This window comes from Melanotaenia boesemani, chromosome 17 (assembly GCF_017639745.1).
Source record: "Melanotaenia boesemani isolate fMelBoe1 chromosome 17, fMelBoe1.pri, whole genome shotgun sequence".
In the NCBI taxonomy this organism is placed as follows: domain Eukaryota; kingdom Metazoa; phylum Chordata; class Actinopteri; order Atheriniformes; family Melanotaeniidae; genus Melanotaenia; species Melanotaenia boesemani.
In genome coordinates, this window is record NC_055698.1 from 15,500,104 (window position 1) to 15,519,523 (window position 19,420).

The window sequence follows — 19,420 nt, forward strand, 5'->3', positions numbered from 1 at the left end:
CTGCTGGGTATGAAATACACCCCCCTCCTCCCAATCATTCTGAGTTTAGACCCAGGAGATTTAAAATTGCCTTGAATGTTTTCCACTTGTAAATCTGGCAATGTGTTAAGACACACATCAATATTCAATATCAAGAAACTGTTAAAAGGTAATTGAGGTAAAACCCATTTTGGAACAATGTAATATGTTTTTAGTTTTTCTGACATTTGTTTCTTGCAAGAACAATAGTGGAGAACACAGAATAAAGTTATGAAATCATTTATTCCCAGCACATGTGGTTGTGTACATTTCCAGCATATGATACTGTGCACATGAGAAGCATCATTGACATGACATTAACAGTGGTCACATTTCTGGCTCACACTCACACACAGGCAGGCAGATGGTCGGTCAGGTCTTCAGTCTAGAATTGCTCATTACTTTGCCTGAATCTTTATCACATCCACTCTGTTTGGACTCATTTCTGAGATGATGACCACATTATGCTTTGCTGTGGCGTTCATGTCTGTGTAAAAACCACAAGAGCTACAGTGCTGGCTCTGGCGCGTGGTGAGACAGAAATAGTTGCATTTTAGTCTTGACATTTTTGTTTTTTCTCCTTCTGATGAGGCAGGAAAGAAAAGGGCGGGCTTGTAGGATTACTGACTACACATCAAGCTAGAACTCTGTAAATTTCTTCAGTGCAGGCTTGGTCTCTATAGTATGGAAAAAAAAAAGAAGGAGGGAATACACTCACTGACAAATTCATCTGTCCCTCTTTTCCCCATTTTTCCACATGCTCTTTACTAGGTAGCAAGCTAAACACAACGTTTTCATACCAACAGGAAAGAGTTTGACATAATGAAATGTTTGCAAGAACACAAAAATGATACACATGCACACATCTGACACTGACACCTTAAAATGTAAACTGTAAGCTCCTCAAAAAAAAAAATCCAAAACAGGTCAACTAAACTAATGCAGACTCCCAAGAGTTGTAAGGGTTCCCCTTCACTTTTCTAAGATAGGGCACTCGAAACATGAACCTGTGCTTCCTGTGTTCAGCTACACAACAAACACAAGATGGACACGGTGGTCCTCTGATTTTCTATCCTGCAGGGTAAGACCATTGAAACCATGTGATGTTGATTCCTTTCTATCATCCTGCTGCATGATGGGTTGTTTAATACAAAGCAGCTCCTGGAACAGATTAAACGCACAAGCAAATTCATCACAATTTATTCACCTCTAAACCAGTTTATTTAGCATCTCTTGTGACCAAGATCTCATGAGCTTTTTTAAATTAAAAAAAAAAAAAAAAAAGAGTGCCTATCAATCTGTAACCTGTTTGGTCCACTTCGTAATAGGTTGTTGGATAGGTATCTCTGCTTCGTCGTATAATATCCTTTTTTTTTTTAAAAATCCTTGCTTGTACATTAATTGCCAAAATCCAGGAGACCACACTTTCCTCTAAACGGGTGTTTCAAAGTCAATACACAAAGTAGAGGAGGCAAAGATTACGTATGTGCTCCGCGTGTGCATGACGGTAAAAGATTTAGCTCAAAAGCCAATATGGCACCAGAGACGAGTAATTTTAATGAGCAACAGAAACATCTGATCATAAATAAAGCTTCAACTAAAATGGTAAAACAGCAGGCCAAGCAGGACGTATGTTAGATGAGCCGAGCGTGACAACGCCAACACAGAAATATGGCTAAAAGTTTAAATCACTATGTAAGAAGAGTTAATGAAAATTACTCCACCTGGGGGGGAAAAATATATATATATATATATAAAGTGGTGCCAAAATCCACAAAATGAGGAGACTTTCACTCATTTAGCCTGGATATTTCACGAGTTACCAAACTCAGCTGATCAGTAAATGGTTAATTCAGACAACCCCATCAAGAATGTTAGATAAGCAGTTAGGTGGGATTCTCCTTCAAGCAACTTAGTATGAGATCGCATGCTCTTCCAGAGTACAGGTTAATCAAATACTGGCCTAGTGCTGGTTGTGCGCGTTGTTACGGGAGGGGCAACGGGCAATAAGGAAACTCTGCTTTCTTTCTGTCTCTAGCTGGCCAGAGCACCACCCACCCTCTCTCTTGGAGCCTCCATCCTTCCTTCTCCACACAAACCATATAAAGACAATAAAATAAAATCAAAATACATAGAACAATGTCAACTTTCCCCTCATCTCATATCCTCCCCAGTCTCTCTTCTTCTAACTAATCTCATTCTTTAATAATGTTTTCAATATGAAACAGTGGACACACCTATGTCAGATTCTAACATTTACGTGGCCTTCGTGCAGTCTCTGTGCTTTCCAACGAGCCGTCATTTAGAGAGATAGGGGGGATGTAGACGGAAGGACCAGAGGCAGGCAGAGAGGGACAGAGGGAGGCTTCTGCTCCAAAACAGAGGGTTGAGTATTTGTGATGCCATTTGTCCTTCTCACTACTTCAGGATCAGATGAAGTCCTTCACTCAACTCATCTGGAAGGGAATACACAAGAGGAAAAGCACATTAGATCCTTGTCAAATAAAGACAGAATGTGAGTTTTTACCAGCAGGTTCTCATGCTGGCATTATTAGCTGACCTTCAAGAGTGCTGATCAAAAAACAGCTCTCGTCAGGCAAGTTGTAAACCATCTGGGAAGAAAGACAAAAGACAAAAAAAGATGTTAGAGTTCACACAATATCCCCTTCAATCTTCTTAAGACATTTTTTCTTAGTAGTTCTAGACACCAACACTGATGGATGAGTCAGAAGTGCATCAAGGCAGAAACAACACAGTGCTTGTGACAGTAGTAGGTTATAAATTACATGCAAATTATAGCCTCTACAGAAAGGAGTGGTTCATGGTGACACAGCACACACGATAGTGACACTTTGTTCTTCAATCCCAGTTCTGCCATTTACTCTCCACAATGTGTATTTATGACCATCTTTTTTTTTTTTTTTTACCAGAGTTAAGTTGTAGTAGTCTTAATGAAGCAGTGAAGGAGACTGTATCATTAAATCTTGCATGTGTATTACAAGGAAAAAACTGTGTGTGTGTGTGTTAAAGAAGAAGCAGTTAAATAATACAGTCTTAATTAAATCAAAATAAATGAGATTGCACTAGATTTTTTGCACTGGTTTTTTAACATTTTCCGTATATTAAATTAACCTATATAAAAAACCTATGTCATTTATTTGATAAAATTACTGTTTTTCTCATAAATAGAAATGGCTCAAAGAACACTAAAAGGTGAGAGAACGGAAAAGTTGAAATTAAGAGACACTTTCAGCACTGATTTGCTGCTTTCTACTACTCTACTATTAAGTACAATGGTCCCTCATTAATCGCAGGAGTTACGTTCTAAAAATAACCCGCAAAAGGTGAAATCCGCAAGTAGTCAGCTTTATTTTTTACAATTATTATAGATGTTTTAAGGCTGTAAAACCCCTCACTACACACTATACACTTGTCTCAGACAGGCATTAAGATTTTCACACTTTTCTCTCTTGATTAAAAACCCTTAAAGTTCAAACCTTTGTAGAAAAATAAGTCCAGTATTATAGAATGAAACACGCTGTAAAAAAAAAAAAAAGCATGCAAAAGTGCACAAATAAATAAATAAATATAACATCAACAAAAAAATAAAACACGAAACTGCGAGGCTGTGAAAGTTGAACCGCGTTATAGCGAGGGACCACTGTATATTACTTTTTTTTCCTTTACCTATTCTTATTCCTTATTTGGTGAACTGTTTATACTTTATCACGTGCTTATATATTTTTTTAATGCTCTTTGCACTGTTAAATTTCACTGCTGCAATGAGAATAAAGGCATTTATTCATTTAAAGCCAAATGGATTAGGGCTGCAACTACTGACTATTCTGATGGTCGATTAGTCACAGACTATTAAAACGACTAGTCGACCAATCAGATTATGTATCTCATGATTATTATAAATGACTCTTATTTCACTTTCAGGTTTGAACTCTTGCACGAGGTTGCTATGTAAGTCCGAAGTGCCTCCTCTTTAAGTGTCCGAGCATTGCAGACGTACTTCCGTTGTATGCAAGGTCCGCTTTACAAATCTCACATGTATTTAATTTATTTTATAAGTTTAAGGTGAAGTTATCCCAGACTTTTGACGTCCTCTGCCGCCGTTTTGCTCCCTTGCGCATGTGAAACTCTCAGCAGAGATGAGATTAGAAGACAATGTCTCACTCTGTAGTTTTTTTTTTGTGCCAACAATAGTTGACGGCTAAATTCATTGTCGACTATTTTTATTGTCGACAATGCTGACTAATTGTTGCAGCCCTAGAATGGATGATAAAGTGAAGCAAGCCTAGGGATGCACCAATAACACATTTTTTCAAACCAAGTACAAGTACTTACATTTAAGTACTTGCCTATCTGGAGTACCAATATGAGTACTTTTAAATCCCATTACAGTTCCCTGGTAAGGATTGTGGACCAGCATGCCAGATGTGGTTAACTGTGTGATGTATCACATGGGTCATCCTGCGGCCATCTTCTATACGTAAGGTTTGAAAACTGAATCTTCATAGATTAGGAGGATAAAGTGGTTTTACTCCTCTGATTCTGATCCAGATTCAGACTTCTAATCTGGCAGAAGTGATAACTTTGTTGTTTATGGGTTGTCTTTTAAAAAAAATTAACTCTTTAATTCCACAGATTCTTATTATTATTATTATTTTTGCATTAATGTGTCAAGTTTGACAGCCCTAGTTTTTTCACATTGATATCAGGACCTGTTCTTTCAGAGCACTCTGTGAATACACAAGTACAAGCACAAAGTATTGAATCAATAATGATGTCAGTGCATCCATAACCAAGACCCAGGATCAGTGTAACCCAGAGGTCATACACTTTAGAGAAGTAAATCATCCAGCAGCCTCTCACAAGTTCAATGGCATGTAATGGGGAAGGGATATGCATTTCTTCTTACAGTTATTATATTTTTAATATTTATTCAATAATTTTAAACCAAGAGTCTGAGACCAAGCTGGAAGAGAGTACAACTGTTTCAAGGAAAATTGCTTCAGAAAAAAGGAAATAAAGTCCATTAATAATATGGATGTCTATTTTCTTTGGTAATCACTTGACATAATCATTGCTTACAGGATACATAATGTTTTGAAGTTAGGCCTAAATGAAATGAGAAAAGAAAATCTAACTGCAATTTTTCTGATCAATATTGAGATTTGCTTTGTGATTTAATCTTTTAAATTCTGGCTTCTGTTCAATATTTATGCAGAAATATGTTTCTATATGATGTGGAGGACTATTACATGACATCAAAATATGAATATATTCTAACAAGGAAGCAAAGTTAAAATATGAATGGGCTTCACTTGCCAACTACAAGACCTGTGGTCAAAACCCGGAAGGTTAAATTTCCTTGTAGTGACCTGAACAGTCTGATGTTGATTATCTTATTTACACCACAAAATGTGATGTCTATTTTATTTCTGTACGGCACACAGCGGTGGCACACACAGACACGTGCGTGCACACGTAGTGTGCTCATTCCAACCAGCAAAAAATGCATATTAGAAAATATGTCTTCAACTACCTGGAAATCAGACAGATATCATGGAGTTTTGTAAACTCTCCCATGGAGATGAAGATGGGAAACACTCGTGTTATGCTGAGAACTTTATGGGTATCACGACGATGCAACTGAACGAGCTTAAACTACCATCACTGTATTATTACGGCTCAAAATGGACCCAATATTCTTTGTAAGTTTGATTAACGTCAACACGTTATCTGAGATCTGAAAATTTAGAGCAACTCCACTCAGTAAATTGTCTTTATTCACCTCATCAGGACATTTTAGAAGCTGGACTGTTTTCTGTCTCAGTGTTTCAGTCATTTATGGAAAATTAGTCCGTGGTGAGGTTTGAAGAGGTGTCTTCACAGCTGACTGTAGCCGTCACCTGATGTTTAATTTAAACATGTAGCCTACCTCGTCTTCAACTCGTTTTATTAAGGTATTGAACTCTTTCACTGGGAAACGTATGATGGGCTTTGCATCCCCCACAAGTGCAAAGCCCAAGAATATGAAGGAGTGTAACTGGTACTTAATCTGTAGTTTTGCACCCAGTTACTTGGTCCTCTCTGTGCTGCGGCTACCTCCTCGCCACTTAATGAGTGTGGGGAATGAGACGCAAAGCAAATCCAACCAAATAAAGCAGAATAGCGGCTGGACCCTACTGTTGCACGAGAAAGACGACAGGAATATGTCTAAAGAGACTGGATTTGTAAAACGGTGGCTACTGCAGGTTGGAAACCTGGAACAGGTGCCGTTAAACATGTTAATCACGCTCTTTGCCATTTGCTAATTGCAACGTCTTAAATTGCGATTTCGACTTGATGTAGAGGATCAGTTCAATACAGGACTTGTGTGTGTTGGGTACCTGGTCACTTAGCAGGATGTGTATGCCTGTAGGACCCTGTCTGTACACCTGGTTGATCTTTCCCAGTGGAATGCCACACACACATGCCATCTTGCGGATGAGTTCTGCAGCTGTAAGCTCTTCTAAGTACAAAGCATGGTACACTGCACAGAAACAAAGCAGAAATAATATTTCACACTCATGCTGACAGACACACACACACACACTCTTGTATTTAACAATCATCAGGAAACAGTTTCCTTACCATGTAAACTCGGGGAGACGCTGTGATCTCCGTTTTCACTGGTGCAGTGCCTCTCCAGCAGGGGGCTCTCCTGAGGAGACTCCTGACAGACGTACACTGTCAACCTGGGACGCACTGACCTGCACACAAACAAAACAACTCACAGTGAGACACTTCCTTGAGTGTAGAGGAGGTGACATGTTCACAAACAAGAGGAGGTAACAGGAAATGAGAGGCCATGGTTAACAAAAGAAGACAGGATAAAGACATTTTTGCAACTGAAGCATCCTGTTACGTTCTTCTTTTTTTCATAATTCATTGTGTTATATTAACAACAAAAATAAATAAATAATAAAGATGAAGAAATATACACCTGGATTTGAGTGCATTGAAGAGTCTGATCCCATCTGCCGGTCCACAAATCTGGACCAGGTCATCCCGCGTGAGCTTTAACAAATCAGAACCTTAAAAAAAACAAAACAAAAGGTCCAGTCACTTGTAATGCAGGTCTTACTGTGCTACATCATGTCTACTGGGTGCTTTGTTAAATGGCTGCTCTTCACACATCATTTATAGTGAATGGGCAGCTGATGGCTGTTAGATATGATTAATTATTTTTCATTTGATAATTACAGAAAACACAAGACTGAAAGTGCTCCACTTAAATATCTAAAGGCCACAAAGAAATGTAGGTGGAGCTGCCATGTAAGGTGTCCATCTTTAACTGGAGTGGGAGTTCAGTATGCAGATATCTTAAAATGCTAGTCAATCGTCCCATTTCTAATTACTTCTAATAGTTTTACAGATTGCATGAAAATAACTGTTTGCTGCTGGTCAAAATACTGTTGGTTGTTTGCAGAGGGCCATCATAAGGCATAATGGGGAAGCAGAATCACTAGCAAAGGACCAATGGTTTATGATGGAGACAACAGAATTAGCTGAAACTGCAGCACAACTGGGGGAAAAAAAATAAAGGAGGAAATTGTTACACAAGAAACTAATATGCAACAGCAGAAAAAATCATTAACCCTCCACTAATAACATGTATATTTTATACACTATTAGTTATTTTATATGTTATTAGTACAATTACACATTGGATAAAACACAAGCCTTTGTGTACCTGAGAAGTGAGAGAAGAGTCGGGCGTAGGAGCTGAAGCGGTTTTTCAGCAGCCACTTCTGTGTGTCCTGTATGGAGGCAGTGGGACTCAACTGCTGTAAAAGACACATCAGTCAGTTTCAATGGATGCATCGACCTATTCAAGTTTACTGAAAAAGTAATCTAATAGTGAGCAAATACTGCGTGTATTTGATGTAATTTAGTCTTCTCATTGCTATAATACGCAGACATGCGTCTTAATATTGATTTTTTTTTTTTCTATAAAAGACAACAGCATAATTTCCCACCTAGAGTGATGGTGCCAATTTCATTTTTCATTTAATTTTCAAAGTTTATTTTAAACATGTTTTTTCATTTACAAAATTTACATCTTAACATTTCATTTCTGAAAAGGAGTGGGCAGAAGTATAAACTTATATAGCCCTGCCCCATTTCTATAACACACTGTAACACTCCACCTCCATTACACAACTCAGGTTTCCTGCCCCCCACGCAAACAAATGAAACAAAACACAACAATATTTCTGGCTTCAAACACTGTCACACCATCATCATCATCATCCTTTGTTAAACTGTTGTTCTTCAAGCTTATATTTAAAATTTGCATTTTGTACCTTCTATATTTTTACTTTCCTTTAATTGATCTGTTAAGCTGTTCCATAACATTATCCCTGACACGACACACACATACTTCTTAAAGTTGTTCCGACACGCTGGATTTTTAAATTCAGCTTTCCTTTTAAATCATAACCTCCTTCTCTTACTGAAAATAAATTCTCAACATTATTTGGAAGTAAATTATTTCTGGCTCTGAATATTATTTGTGCCGTTTTAAAATGAATCAAATCTGGAAATTTTAGAGCTTGTATTTTTTTAAAAGAGTTAATTTGGATGATCTCTATATCCGCCATTATTTAATCAATCTTTCCTGCATTGTATTTATTGTTTTTATGTCCTAATGTCACAAGTTTAATTTACAGTGAGAAGGCTGTGCAAAGAAGAAAACTACTATTTGAATTATACTTAGAGACTTGAAATCATTCAGTATATTATTAGTATTATCACTATGTTGATAAACTTACTGAAGTACAAGAAGCATTGTATTTAGTCAAAAATATGTCAATAGCAGCAGTCTTACTGACTAATGACTTGACATGCAAAGTAGAGGCGTTAGTGGTAACATTAAGGACTCAGTTGAAATAAAATTAGGCAACTTTGACAGGTTGAAATATGTTTTGTTATTTAAAAAAAAAAGAAAAAAAGAAAGTGTTTTTGTGAAAATACATACTAACCTCTGAGTTGTTGTGGCTGCCAGGGTCTACCTGGTGATTGGGAGAGGACGAGTCACTAGAAAACAAAGATAAGATTCAAATTTGGTAACATCAGTCATATTATAAAGTCATAAACCCAAACTCGACATGAAAACCCACAGGTACCTGTCTAGTACTGAGGAGGTTGTGTAGGTGGACAATGGGGTGGAGGTGAAGGAGGGGGTAGCTGCCTGGTTGGTGCTGGCGTAGGCGGCATCTGGCCAAGGGGAACACTGAGAGGGGGGAAAAAAAAATACACAAAATTCTCAGGAACAGCCTCACAAGGAAGACAAGGCAGCTTCAACCGTCCACAAGAGCTTAATAGATGATGAAAAAGTCAATATGGGCTTAGAATTCAGCTTTGCACCATCTCCACCCCACCTAATACACGTCTAATACCAGCCCCTCCACACCGACTGATATAGCTGTCTAATAAAAAAGAAGAATGAAAAAAAAAGCAGACTACGGATGGTGTCATAGGGAGGAGGAGGAGTGGAGAGGAGAGCAAGGTGCTTACACTGCCTCTCTTGGCCAAGGAGTCACCACAGTCAGCGGGAAGTGTCCGCTTGCTGGACTTTTTCAGCTCATGGTCGCCCGCATCCTCTATGATGGGCTCAAGCCTCGTCTATATACGGACACACAGCAGACGTTAGCCAGCCAGCGACCAACACACAAACATTCATACCAGAAACACTAAAATTGAGCTTTTTTTAAATCAAGATGAGGCAGAAAATGTTCTGACATAAACTCAATGGGAAACCAGCGTTAAGACACCTAAACTAATGATCTCTCTGTTAATATCACTGAGATTAATGCAGCAAAGATGCAAAACAAATGACACATTTGAGTATTTCTGTTGTGTAGGTTGCCACTACCAGACAGACATGAGACAAAATATAAATAACTTGGGGGCATACCACATCTTTTTTAAGTAGCATGAAGTCAATCCAGTTAATTTCACAGTATTAAGCTGTACATTAAGACATGATAATCTAATAAAGTAAAATCAAATAAATCGAAGTGTAGAGCCTAGTTTCCTTCATCCAAAGCAAAACATCCGTATAGATATTAAATGAAAGCCTGAAGGAGCTTTGAAGAAAACTTTTGTTTCAAGTGAAGTCATGATGTTGCTCAATGTGCTTCTTTTGCATAAAAGAAGGAGCAAAAATTAAATGAGATGATGTGGTTATGGCTGTTTTACACTGATATGGCTGTTGGTTGTTAGATTTTTAATCAGAAGAATCCTGCCTGAAAAAAAATAGTCTTAAACGGCAGTTTTGTCCTTCACCTCAAAATGTGCTGTTTAATGAGTAATTTTCCAGAAATGCATTTCATCTAGTGGGATGAACACATTTTAACATGGAAACCGAACCAGCATTCATCTTAGTATTTAAGCAAAGATTGTGCTAAAGACACAGAAAGCATGACGGTCAACAGCAGCTGCAGACTGACCTCTGATAGGACAGTGGTATCATAAGAAGGCTGGTACTTTTCCTTCTCTTGAGTGGTGCGCTTCTCCATCTTTTCTCTGTCAGTCTTTTGTTTACGATCTGCCCCCTTTGGCTACACAGGAAGCAAAGACAGATGTAACTACTGTGTGAGCTGGCCTGCAGGTTGGCAGAGAGTCAATAATTTGCCTAGTGAGAGACTGAAGGTATACCTTGAAGACTTTGATTTGGCAGGAGGCAGAGTGGAGGTGCTCTGTGTACTCTCCACCTTCTCCCTGGGTGAACGTGTCGATCTGGATCCTGAAGGGGACGCCTTTCTCTCCGCCATGCTTTCTGGGAGTAAACTCAGTGCTGATGCAGTGCACCTGTAGACAGTGGAGCAAACAACAGTCTCATGTGCTCAAAATGTGTCTTTGATGTGGAAAGACACAAAGAGCTGATGTACAAGATGTACAAGTGAGGATGTTTTTTTTTTTTTGTTACCTGCACAAAAACAGAAGTTCTTTTGTTTATGTCCCACAGAAACTCTGCCGCGTTAAGCTGGGAGGTGTGAGTCTTTGGCTCCACAATGCCCACTGACATGGGGATATCTGTTTCAGACAAACGTACAGCTATCTGAGCTGCAAATCATACACAGGGCAGTTTAACACTTCCTGTCAGGTATCTTTACCGATGTCAAGGAGACGGTCGCCAGGACGATTCCACTTCCAGCCTTCCAGCTGCTGGTGTTCTGTATACTGCAGTCGACGGTCATGAAACACTACTCGCACAATGCTCTGCACACACACACACACACAGATTAAATTATAAAGTGCACTTGATATAGGAAGCAGTACTTATCCTCTAGCTTTGAGGGTCCTCTAACCTTCACCATCTTGTTGGTGAGCTCTGGTAACTCCCCTGATCTCCTGTTGTCCAACAAACGCATCTCATAAGACTGGCCTGAGTGAGACAGAATGAAGATGCACATAAAATTGAGAGAAAGAAACCTCATTATGGACTCTACTGAAAGAACATGCTTCCTTTTAAATGTAATTTGGATGAGGCACAAGACAAAAGCCCATTTTGAGCCACACTGAAGTAATAAAAAACACTGGACAGTTTTTTTTTTTTTGGAGTCCAGCTTTGTTTTTCTTTTAAATGGCCAATTCTTAGTAAAATATCAACATCAGGACACCAGTATGAGGCTGTAATGATAAAAAGGTGAAGTTTTCTGTTATTTTAGCTTTTTTAGGAGAATAAATTAAATCAATAAAATATGAGAAATTAATGCTGCTACAGTTTTAAAAAAAATAGATTATCGATGTTTAGACAGTTTAAAATGCAACACGTTTGCCTGCAGTCTCTGAGCTCAAGTCCCACAACAGTTTAGAACAAGCCATGTTCATGTACTTTAGTTCAGTCAGTGTGTGGGCCCCTTGCTGCTTAGAAACATAACAGACTTACAGAAACAACCTGCATTTCTCTGCCTGTTTTAGAAACCTAAATTTATCGTGTTTACACTTTGTAAACACAGATTGCACTTGTTGTATTAGTCTTCACAAAAGATGTGCTACAAAGTACACAAAGAAAAATATGATCTTTGCTTTTCAAATCTTCTCCAGTAGAGATGGTGAGCCAACAATGTCAGAGCTTAATGATGCTGCAGTGTTTCAAATTTAAGACCTTTGCAAGACATAATAATTTCATATATGTAATCTACAATATGCTGATCTTCCACAAGAAATAGCGCATCTCAAACTAATGACAACCAGTCCACCTTCAAAACTGTCTAGTCAGCAAAAAGAAAGCTGAATCAGCAAAAAAAAAGCAGCCAACTATTTCAGCTGCAGTGACATTTCTGGTTAATTTGCATTTGAAAAATCTATTTTGTGTATGATTTATGTTACAATCAAATAGAGCAGAATTACTAGTAGGTTGATTAACAAGCACCTTCCTTCCATTGTGCAGAAAGCATTGAGAAGATGGAACTTCACATATCTTTAGAGATGATATTGTTAGGTTCTTTGTTAATCTCTTTGTGCCATTAAACAATGTCAGAGAATAAACAATAAACTGTTAGGGAAAACTTAGTGTTTTGAACCTACAAAGACCAGTTTCATTATTAAGACATCAAACTAATGTGCATTAATGTATGTGCTTACTATGTAATGATGAAAAAGTGAGTTTGTAGCTCCATAACATGAGGAACAGGTTTTGCACATGCAAAGCACATAAAACACCCAAGTCTTCTCACTCAGTTTTGTTAGTCTGAGCAGATAATTACTTTACAACCATTTACAACTAGGTCAGAGGCTTACAGATTGCACTGAATTTTAGGTTGGTTTAGTTCTTGGTTTTCACATAAAAGGCAGCTGGACATTTCTTGTTTTTTTTTTTAAATGACATTTCACCTCAAATCAAAACTAAATTTTAACCGAGTCATGGAGAGTTTCAGACTTTGAGACTATGCTGTAAAACCTGAAGATAGATATCTCAAGCTACAGTAAAAAAGCTGCAGTAGTAGTAATACTAGTGGTATAATAATACATTTTATTTCCGGGCGCCGTTTACGACAACCAAAGTCACTTTACAGGAACATAATAAAATGCATTCAATTAAAATACAAGATATTTTAAACTAACAACATACAGAGCAATTGGTCACAGGGATTAACAGAGTTTAAACAGATGGGTTTTGAGTTTTGATTTAAAAAGCAGAAATTAATCAGTATTGCGGAGGTCAGGGGGGAGTGAAATCCATTACTGGGGAGCACAGCGGCTGAATGCTCAGCCACCATGGTAGTGAGATGACCAGAGGGGAAAGTAGGACAAATGGAAGAAGAGGATCTGAGGATGCAAGAAGGTATGAAAATGTAAAGGAGGCCAGAAAGGTAAGGGGGGGAGGGGGTTGTGGATAGCCTTGTAGGTAAGAAGTAGTATTTTGAAATGAACGCAGTATGTGATGGGGAGCCAGTGGAGCTGCAGCAGGACCGGTGTGATGAGTCCTGGGGACGATGTGAGCGATGTTGAACTTTCTACCAATTAAAGTTTATGGAGGATTTTCTGTGGGAGACCAAACAGATGGGAGTTGCAGTAGTTGGGTCGAGAGGTGATTAGACCTGAACCAGAACAGAAGCGGTGTGCAGGAGGGACGCAGGCGGTTAATGTTGCGAAGATTAAAGTAAGCTGGCCGGGTTGTATAGTTAATATGAGATGTAAAGGAAAGCGTGTTATTGATGATGACACCCAGACCTGAAGGGAGGGAGAGATGGCGTTATCTATTAAAGTTGTGAAACTGTGGGATTTGCCTAAGAAGCAAATAAGGTGTGAGAAGAAAAAGTCATGCATCTCTAAAACAAACAAGCATTATGGGAGAAAACAATGGGAGAAACAAGTTGTATTACTGAAGTTGTGAATGGAAGCCAGTGACTAGAATTTGGAGAAGGTGGAACTTGTAAATAGTTTGGATTCTTACCAGAATCTAAACATTTAGTGGACCAGTGATCCTGACCTGCTACCTCCTCTAAATATGATGTTTTCTTATCTTGTGTGAGGTGTTAGTGACTATAAATTCTGTATTTGAGAAGTTACCAACCATAATGCTGGCAAACTGTTCCCACACAGTCATTTATACAAATTTAAGTGGAGGCAAACCTTTCAGGCTGTCTGTCTTTTACCTGTCTCACAGTGTATTTAGCATCCATTTTTTAAAGTGGAGACAGTTTGTTAAAATGATGAAGAAAAAATGAGTGATCCTCCTCACATTAGCAACCCCCTGAAAAGATACCCCTTTCTATGGTTTTTCTATTACGCTCATAGGAAGCGCTGCTGTTCATGATAACAGTGTCTAATTCTAATTAAGCATCTTGAAACATCAGAAATGTAAATAATGGAATAGGAAAATCAGTTAAATGCACCCGACTTCTATCATAAATGAAATATATAGCCCCAATTATGGCAGACCTAAAGATATATCACCTTGGTTTAAGTATGTGAGCGTCTCCTCGTGCAGCTTGACAGCAGGTGAGGTGGCAGCACACAGCACATACTGGAATGGGGGATTTTTGGTCTCATTTTCAGGGGAAAGGCTGGAGTCCTCCTGCTTAAAGATGGGCAGAGCTAGCACATCACTGGCAGAGACAAAAAGAAAGAGGAGAAAGATACAAACAAAAGTAAACAAGATTGTAATGCTGATTAGGCGGGAAAGAAAACCAGTCATACGTGAACAAGTAAAACAAAAAGGGGACTTGATGCAAAATTAAACTGCTGTGTGGTTTATTCTTGATTCTTGACAGTTGTCATTTCAAATGTTTGATTTGAGTTTATTTATTTATTTATTTTTTTGAAAATCCTGCAACATAAGGGCCCATTCTCATTATCACACATTTACTATGACCTCCTTAAAGCAAAGATGAATGCTGCATTTACTCTTCAAGACTGACTGCTCTTCATATCCTTAGAGCATTAAATAGGCTTGTTACAGATAAACTGTTAATACCATTTTTGGTAGGACAGTAATTCACCCTGTCAAATTGTGAAATGATTAAATGGTTCTGCTTATTTTAGAATAAGTGATAAAGTCTTTCCATTGATCAAATGGCTCTCTTAGGACATATGCATAACGCTGCAGCACGATAAATGAACAGAAACTCCCAGAGATAGAGATAATATATGTCAGCAACTCAGGCTAACATTTGGCAGGCACTCCAGACAACCAACCTGTCCTCAGCTCACCCTGACAAATGCTGCAGGAGTGTCAAATGGTGCAAATAGTACAGAAGGGTGTGTGTGAGAGCGAGAGAGTGTATCACAGTGAATTTAGAAAAAGTCCTATCCATGCATAAAAAATAAAGACAACAATTCATAGTATCTAATTACCTGAAAACCTTTAAGACAAGTTATGAATCTACATCAGGACACAAGCTATAAATTACAAGCTATTTTTGCAGCACCTGATTCCAAACATTGTCTTTAAAACTATTATGTGCTGGAGTTATTAAACTTAGATCACATTCTCTGAGGTCTTGCAGGTGGTTTTCCTTTCAGTAGTCTGTGTCAGGTACGGCCAACCTGGGTACTGTTGCCCTGTTAACCATGTCACCCCCCCACCCCCTGTCAACCTATGTCTGAGTCCTGAAATCTGAGGAGCGGGTTTCACTGCAACACACTGAGACATTCTGTTCCCACCAGCTGCTGACTTCAAACACACTCCTCAGCTCACCCAGATAGCACAAACGGTGTTTTCACTAATTCACTTACATGCATAGCATGAATTCAGTACAGATGAACTTGCTTGCACTCATATATGGCTGGCATAAACCCACGTCACACTCAGATAAACACACTTAAAGCAGATGGAAGAAAGAGCTGCTGATAAGACACATGCTTATCCCTTGGGGTCTTGTCCCCCCTCACAGAAATATCACTACCTCTGAATGACCTATTACATAACACAACACACACACACACACTAATAACTAGTAAGTGAACAGGTGGTGTACAACAATACCAATAGCACTGACTTGAGTTAATCATTTAAGAGGCACAGACACCAGAAGTGTCCATGAATACGCCAGACAGATGATCAAAACTAGAGCTGACTAAGCAGTGTTTAATCAGGATCAAACAGTGTTCGGGAAATAGTGTAATTTTTTTAAGAGTGGCACTCTGAGGATGAGCACATGTTGCTGAACTCTTATCACAATGTCTTCAAAGAGAAAAAGAAAAACTACCCATGTAGCAGCTGGAGCTGGATAACAGTTTAAAATGTGTGATGCAAATACAATGGAGGAAGTAATATCAAACAGTAGATTTTTTTTTATTCTGCATAGTGAATAATTTCCTCCCTTTTAGTTCATAAACCAATCAAATAGTGTAAAACAGAGTTTTCAAATCAGTCCTTAAAGGGCCACGGTTCTGCAGGTCATAGATGCTTTTCTGCTCCAACACATCTAATTTAAATGAAAAGGATCCAACAGCTTGTTGTCAAGTTCTGTACAATGACCAATTAAACTGTGATTGATTAATTTCAGTCAGGTGTGTTGAAGCAGGGAAGCATTTATTACCTGCAGGACAGTGGCCTTTGAGGACTGGAGTTGTGGCTCTTAACATCATTGTGCATCAGTTTTACACAAATTCACTACAATGTTTACATAAAATAGTAAATAAATGAGCCAAAATCCTTTTAGTATTTTACGCTTTGATATTCAATTGGCTCAAAAGCATTTCTGTTTATTGACCATGGACTTGCATATAAAGTTTCAAAAGGACGTTTTTAAAAGTGTATAAAATTATTTAAACTGCAGCAATGCCAAAACAAGTTAAACTTCTAGACTTTAAAACATAAAAATGGTTAGCTTTAAAATTTCCTCAGCAGCTAAGATCCACGATTTATGACATTTTTAAAAGATGTTAAAATAGACTCTAAATAAAACTCACACCAGCAACACTTAAAAGGACTTGATAAAATTATTGTAATCCCAAGCAGTGTTCTGTATATTCTTATGAAAATATGTGGAAAATATTACAAAAATTAAGTTTGAAAAAAGATGTTTAGTGTGTCTCTTGGACTGAAGAACAAAGTTTAGCTCCAATCAACAAAAATCTCTAATTAAAAGGAGAAAATTCAACTGAGAGCAATCAGCTCAGTCATAATGTACAGATTGTACCAATACTATAAAGAAAAAAGCAATGGACCTTTTTGTAAGCATTTCCTAATTTAAACAATAATTCAGCAATAGACTCATAATCTCATAAACAGGGGGAGTTGACATATAGTTTTTGTTCTTCTTAGTGTTAAACGTGTTTTCCTAAGCATTGACGTGGATTTGTAGAAAATAATCTTTGTCCCCGATCGTTGCACCCTGCAGTGAAACAAAGAAAACTATCACACCTAATACAAATGCAATAACACACCCTGACAGCGGAACTAAAAGCTATAATGTTAACACTTCGAGACAGTGTGTTTTTCCCAACCACTCCTAGGCAGTAAAGCCTGGGTTGGCATGTTGAGTCCATCTCTAACCTCATGCTGTAGGCTCCAGCCCCAAGCTCCTGTCCGATGCCGGACAGACTAGCATCGAAGTCATGCACCAGTCCCGACTCGATGCTGGCATCGTCCATCTTCAGAACCCAGGCCATCGGCCCCAGCTCCTTGTCCTCGGCTTCAACTCGTAGGGCCGCCAGCTTGCTTCAGGTATGAGATGTCGGCTAACGAGGAAGTGGGCTCTGCAGCTTTTGAGTGATACCGCAAGAGGAAAGTTATGCTGCTAACCCGTTAGCCGCTGCTTGGCAAGCTGGGCAGCCGACCTGGTAGCTTTCTGCAGAGACGGAATTTATCGCCATATCTCTACTGGGCCTTTGAAAGCTTATTTTTCCACACAACACGGTGCTTCACTAGTGGCAGACTGCCCGAGAGCAACAATAAGTCAGAGCCCACACAGCTAGCAAATTGTTAGTCGTGACAGAAGATGCGGGCTGATTGTCAGCATGCTAACGTGAGCTAACAGTTAGCTTTATAAAGGCAGCGTAGCAAGCTGGCGCCAGTTTAGCAGCCCTATTGTTATTCCAGACAGTTAAACACTCGCTCAGCAAAATGCAACAACCTAAAATATTATATTGTTAGAGTCCACATGCAGCATCCCACGGAGCGTCCGCACAGCTGTTGCTACCAGACTACCAAGCTAACTAGCATCAACTTCACTTGCTTTGAATCAACTATCCAGTGACCTAAGACCAGCTCTTCTCTGGCGCTCCCTGTACAGTCCCAGACCTCTCTCCTCTTCTCATCGCGGTGCTGGAATCACCGCTGAGGCTTCCCGTCTTTAAGACGCAGTCCTTTAACCATCCAAAGTATAGCGTTTGATACAAAACCAGGCATCAACATGGCTCCCTCAGCATACAGACTGTCGGTCTGTGTAGCCTGCAGGGCTGCCACCGCCAGCCTCAGGAATGATGCCAGGAGGGGAAACAGCCAATCAGAGACCGCCTCCTGTGCCCAGTATAGAAGGATTAGCCAATCGGAGACCTCCGAGCTTCCGTCATTGTCCAGCTGTAGCTGCGCTCTGCCTCCCAGAAACTACGATATATTTACAAAGTAATTACTGTCAATATAGGTGAATTCTGTAGACTTAAACAACCACACCCTCCATGTCTTACACACACACACACACACACACACACACGGAAAATAAAAAGGCGATCCAGAGTTGTTTAGTTTTAATATGTCAGAAAACTGCAAACACAGACTGTTGCAACTTTGAGGCAATAGGTAGGAGTTGAATTTCATGAACTTCAGAAGTTCATACCTTGTGTAGCTGCCGCATATCTGTGCAGGGGCTCGGAAGTTTTCAGTGTAGGGCTGCCAGAACAACATGGTTTCTCCCAACAGCTGTCGCTCCAGAGCGCCTCACTTCTGTTGTTGACAAATACGACTCAGCCCAGTACCGTCGAGGTCCAAACGGGACCTATGCGTCGGATTCATGTCAGTGTAGAACGAGGATCTTGGCCGCAAATATGCGTTTACCTCCGCTTTTTTATGCGCTGTCTAGTCAATAATTATCCGTCAGACTCTGGATGTGAAGCACGGTTGAACCTGAGTGCGAGTATCCAAGTTTTTCCGAGCAGGGTACACGCGCTATTTTCGTTTAAGAGAAGACCCGCCTCGTGATTTGATTACACCCCCGTCGCACTTTTTTGAAGTTCAGACTAGCGATATCTAGATATACACAAGAAACCAAACTCCCAGTGCAAAACAGTTAAGGAAACAGATGCAGAAAATACTCAGTTTGCACAAACATAAAAGTTCAAGTTAATTTTTTACCCAGGATTACACTGAGCAACTGCAAAGTTTCTAATAAGCTGGTATAGATAGATAGATAGATAGATAGATAGATAGATAGATAGATAGATAGATAGA

At 39.1% G+C, this 19,420-nt stretch overlaps 1 protein-coding gene across 4 annotated transcripts; it reads right to left on the minus strand.

Moving 5' to 3' along the window:
• Nucleotides 1-242: 242 nt before the first annotated feature.
• ubp1 (upstream binding protein 1) lies at nucleotides 243-19,183 on the minus strand. 4 transcript variants are annotated; one of them, XM_042012062.1, is made up of 17 exons: nucleotides 18,810-19,183; nucleotides 17,528-18,580; nucleotides 14,482-14,633; nucleotides 11,388-11,464; nucleotides 11,193-11,298; nucleotides 11,006-11,112; nucleotides 10,735-10,887; nucleotides 10,527-10,637; nucleotides 9,592-9,699; nucleotides 9,201-9,307; nucleotides 9,057-9,111; nucleotides 7,766-7,856; nucleotides 7,016-7,106; nucleotides 6,664-6,782; nucleotides 6,420-6,562; nucleotides 2,579-2,630; nucleotides 243-2,474 (listed from the first exon to the last, which is right to left on the minus strand). In XM_042012062.1, the coding sequence occupies exons 2-17, from the start codon at nucleotides 17,641-17,643 to the stop codon at nucleotides 2,437-2,439; spliced, it is 1,626 nt and encodes a 541-aa protein (XP_041867996.1). In that variant the 5' UTR covers nucleotides 17,644-18,580; nucleotides 18,810-19,183; the 3' UTR covers nucleotides 243-2,436. The 4 variants fall into 4 exon arrangements, with proteins under 4 accessions (XP_041867996.1, XP_041867994.1, XP_041867997.1 ...); XM_042012060.1 differs by having other exon boundaries at nucleotides 7,766-7,859; nucleotides 18,810-19,182; XM_042012063.1 differs by lacking the exon at nucleotides 17,528-18,580 and having other exon boundaries at nucleotides 7,766-7,859.
• Nucleotides 19,184-19,420: the final 237 nt, after the last annotated feature.

Bases quoted from the DNA above. Each gene is read 5' to 3' on its own strand.
- ubp1 (XM_042012060.1), bottom strand. From the start codon at position 17,643: ATGGCCTGGGTTCTGAAGATGGACGATGCCAGCATCGAGTCGGGACTG. The intron at 10,888-11,005 runs GTAACAAAAAAA...CACTGTCTACAG, and splicing joins GAACTTCTGTTTTTGTGCAG to GTGCACTGCATCAGCACTGA. The intron at 6,563-6,663 runs GTAAGGAAACTG...GTTTCTGTGCAG, and splicing joins CGTCTCCCCGAGTTTACATG to TGTACCATGCTTTGTACTTA.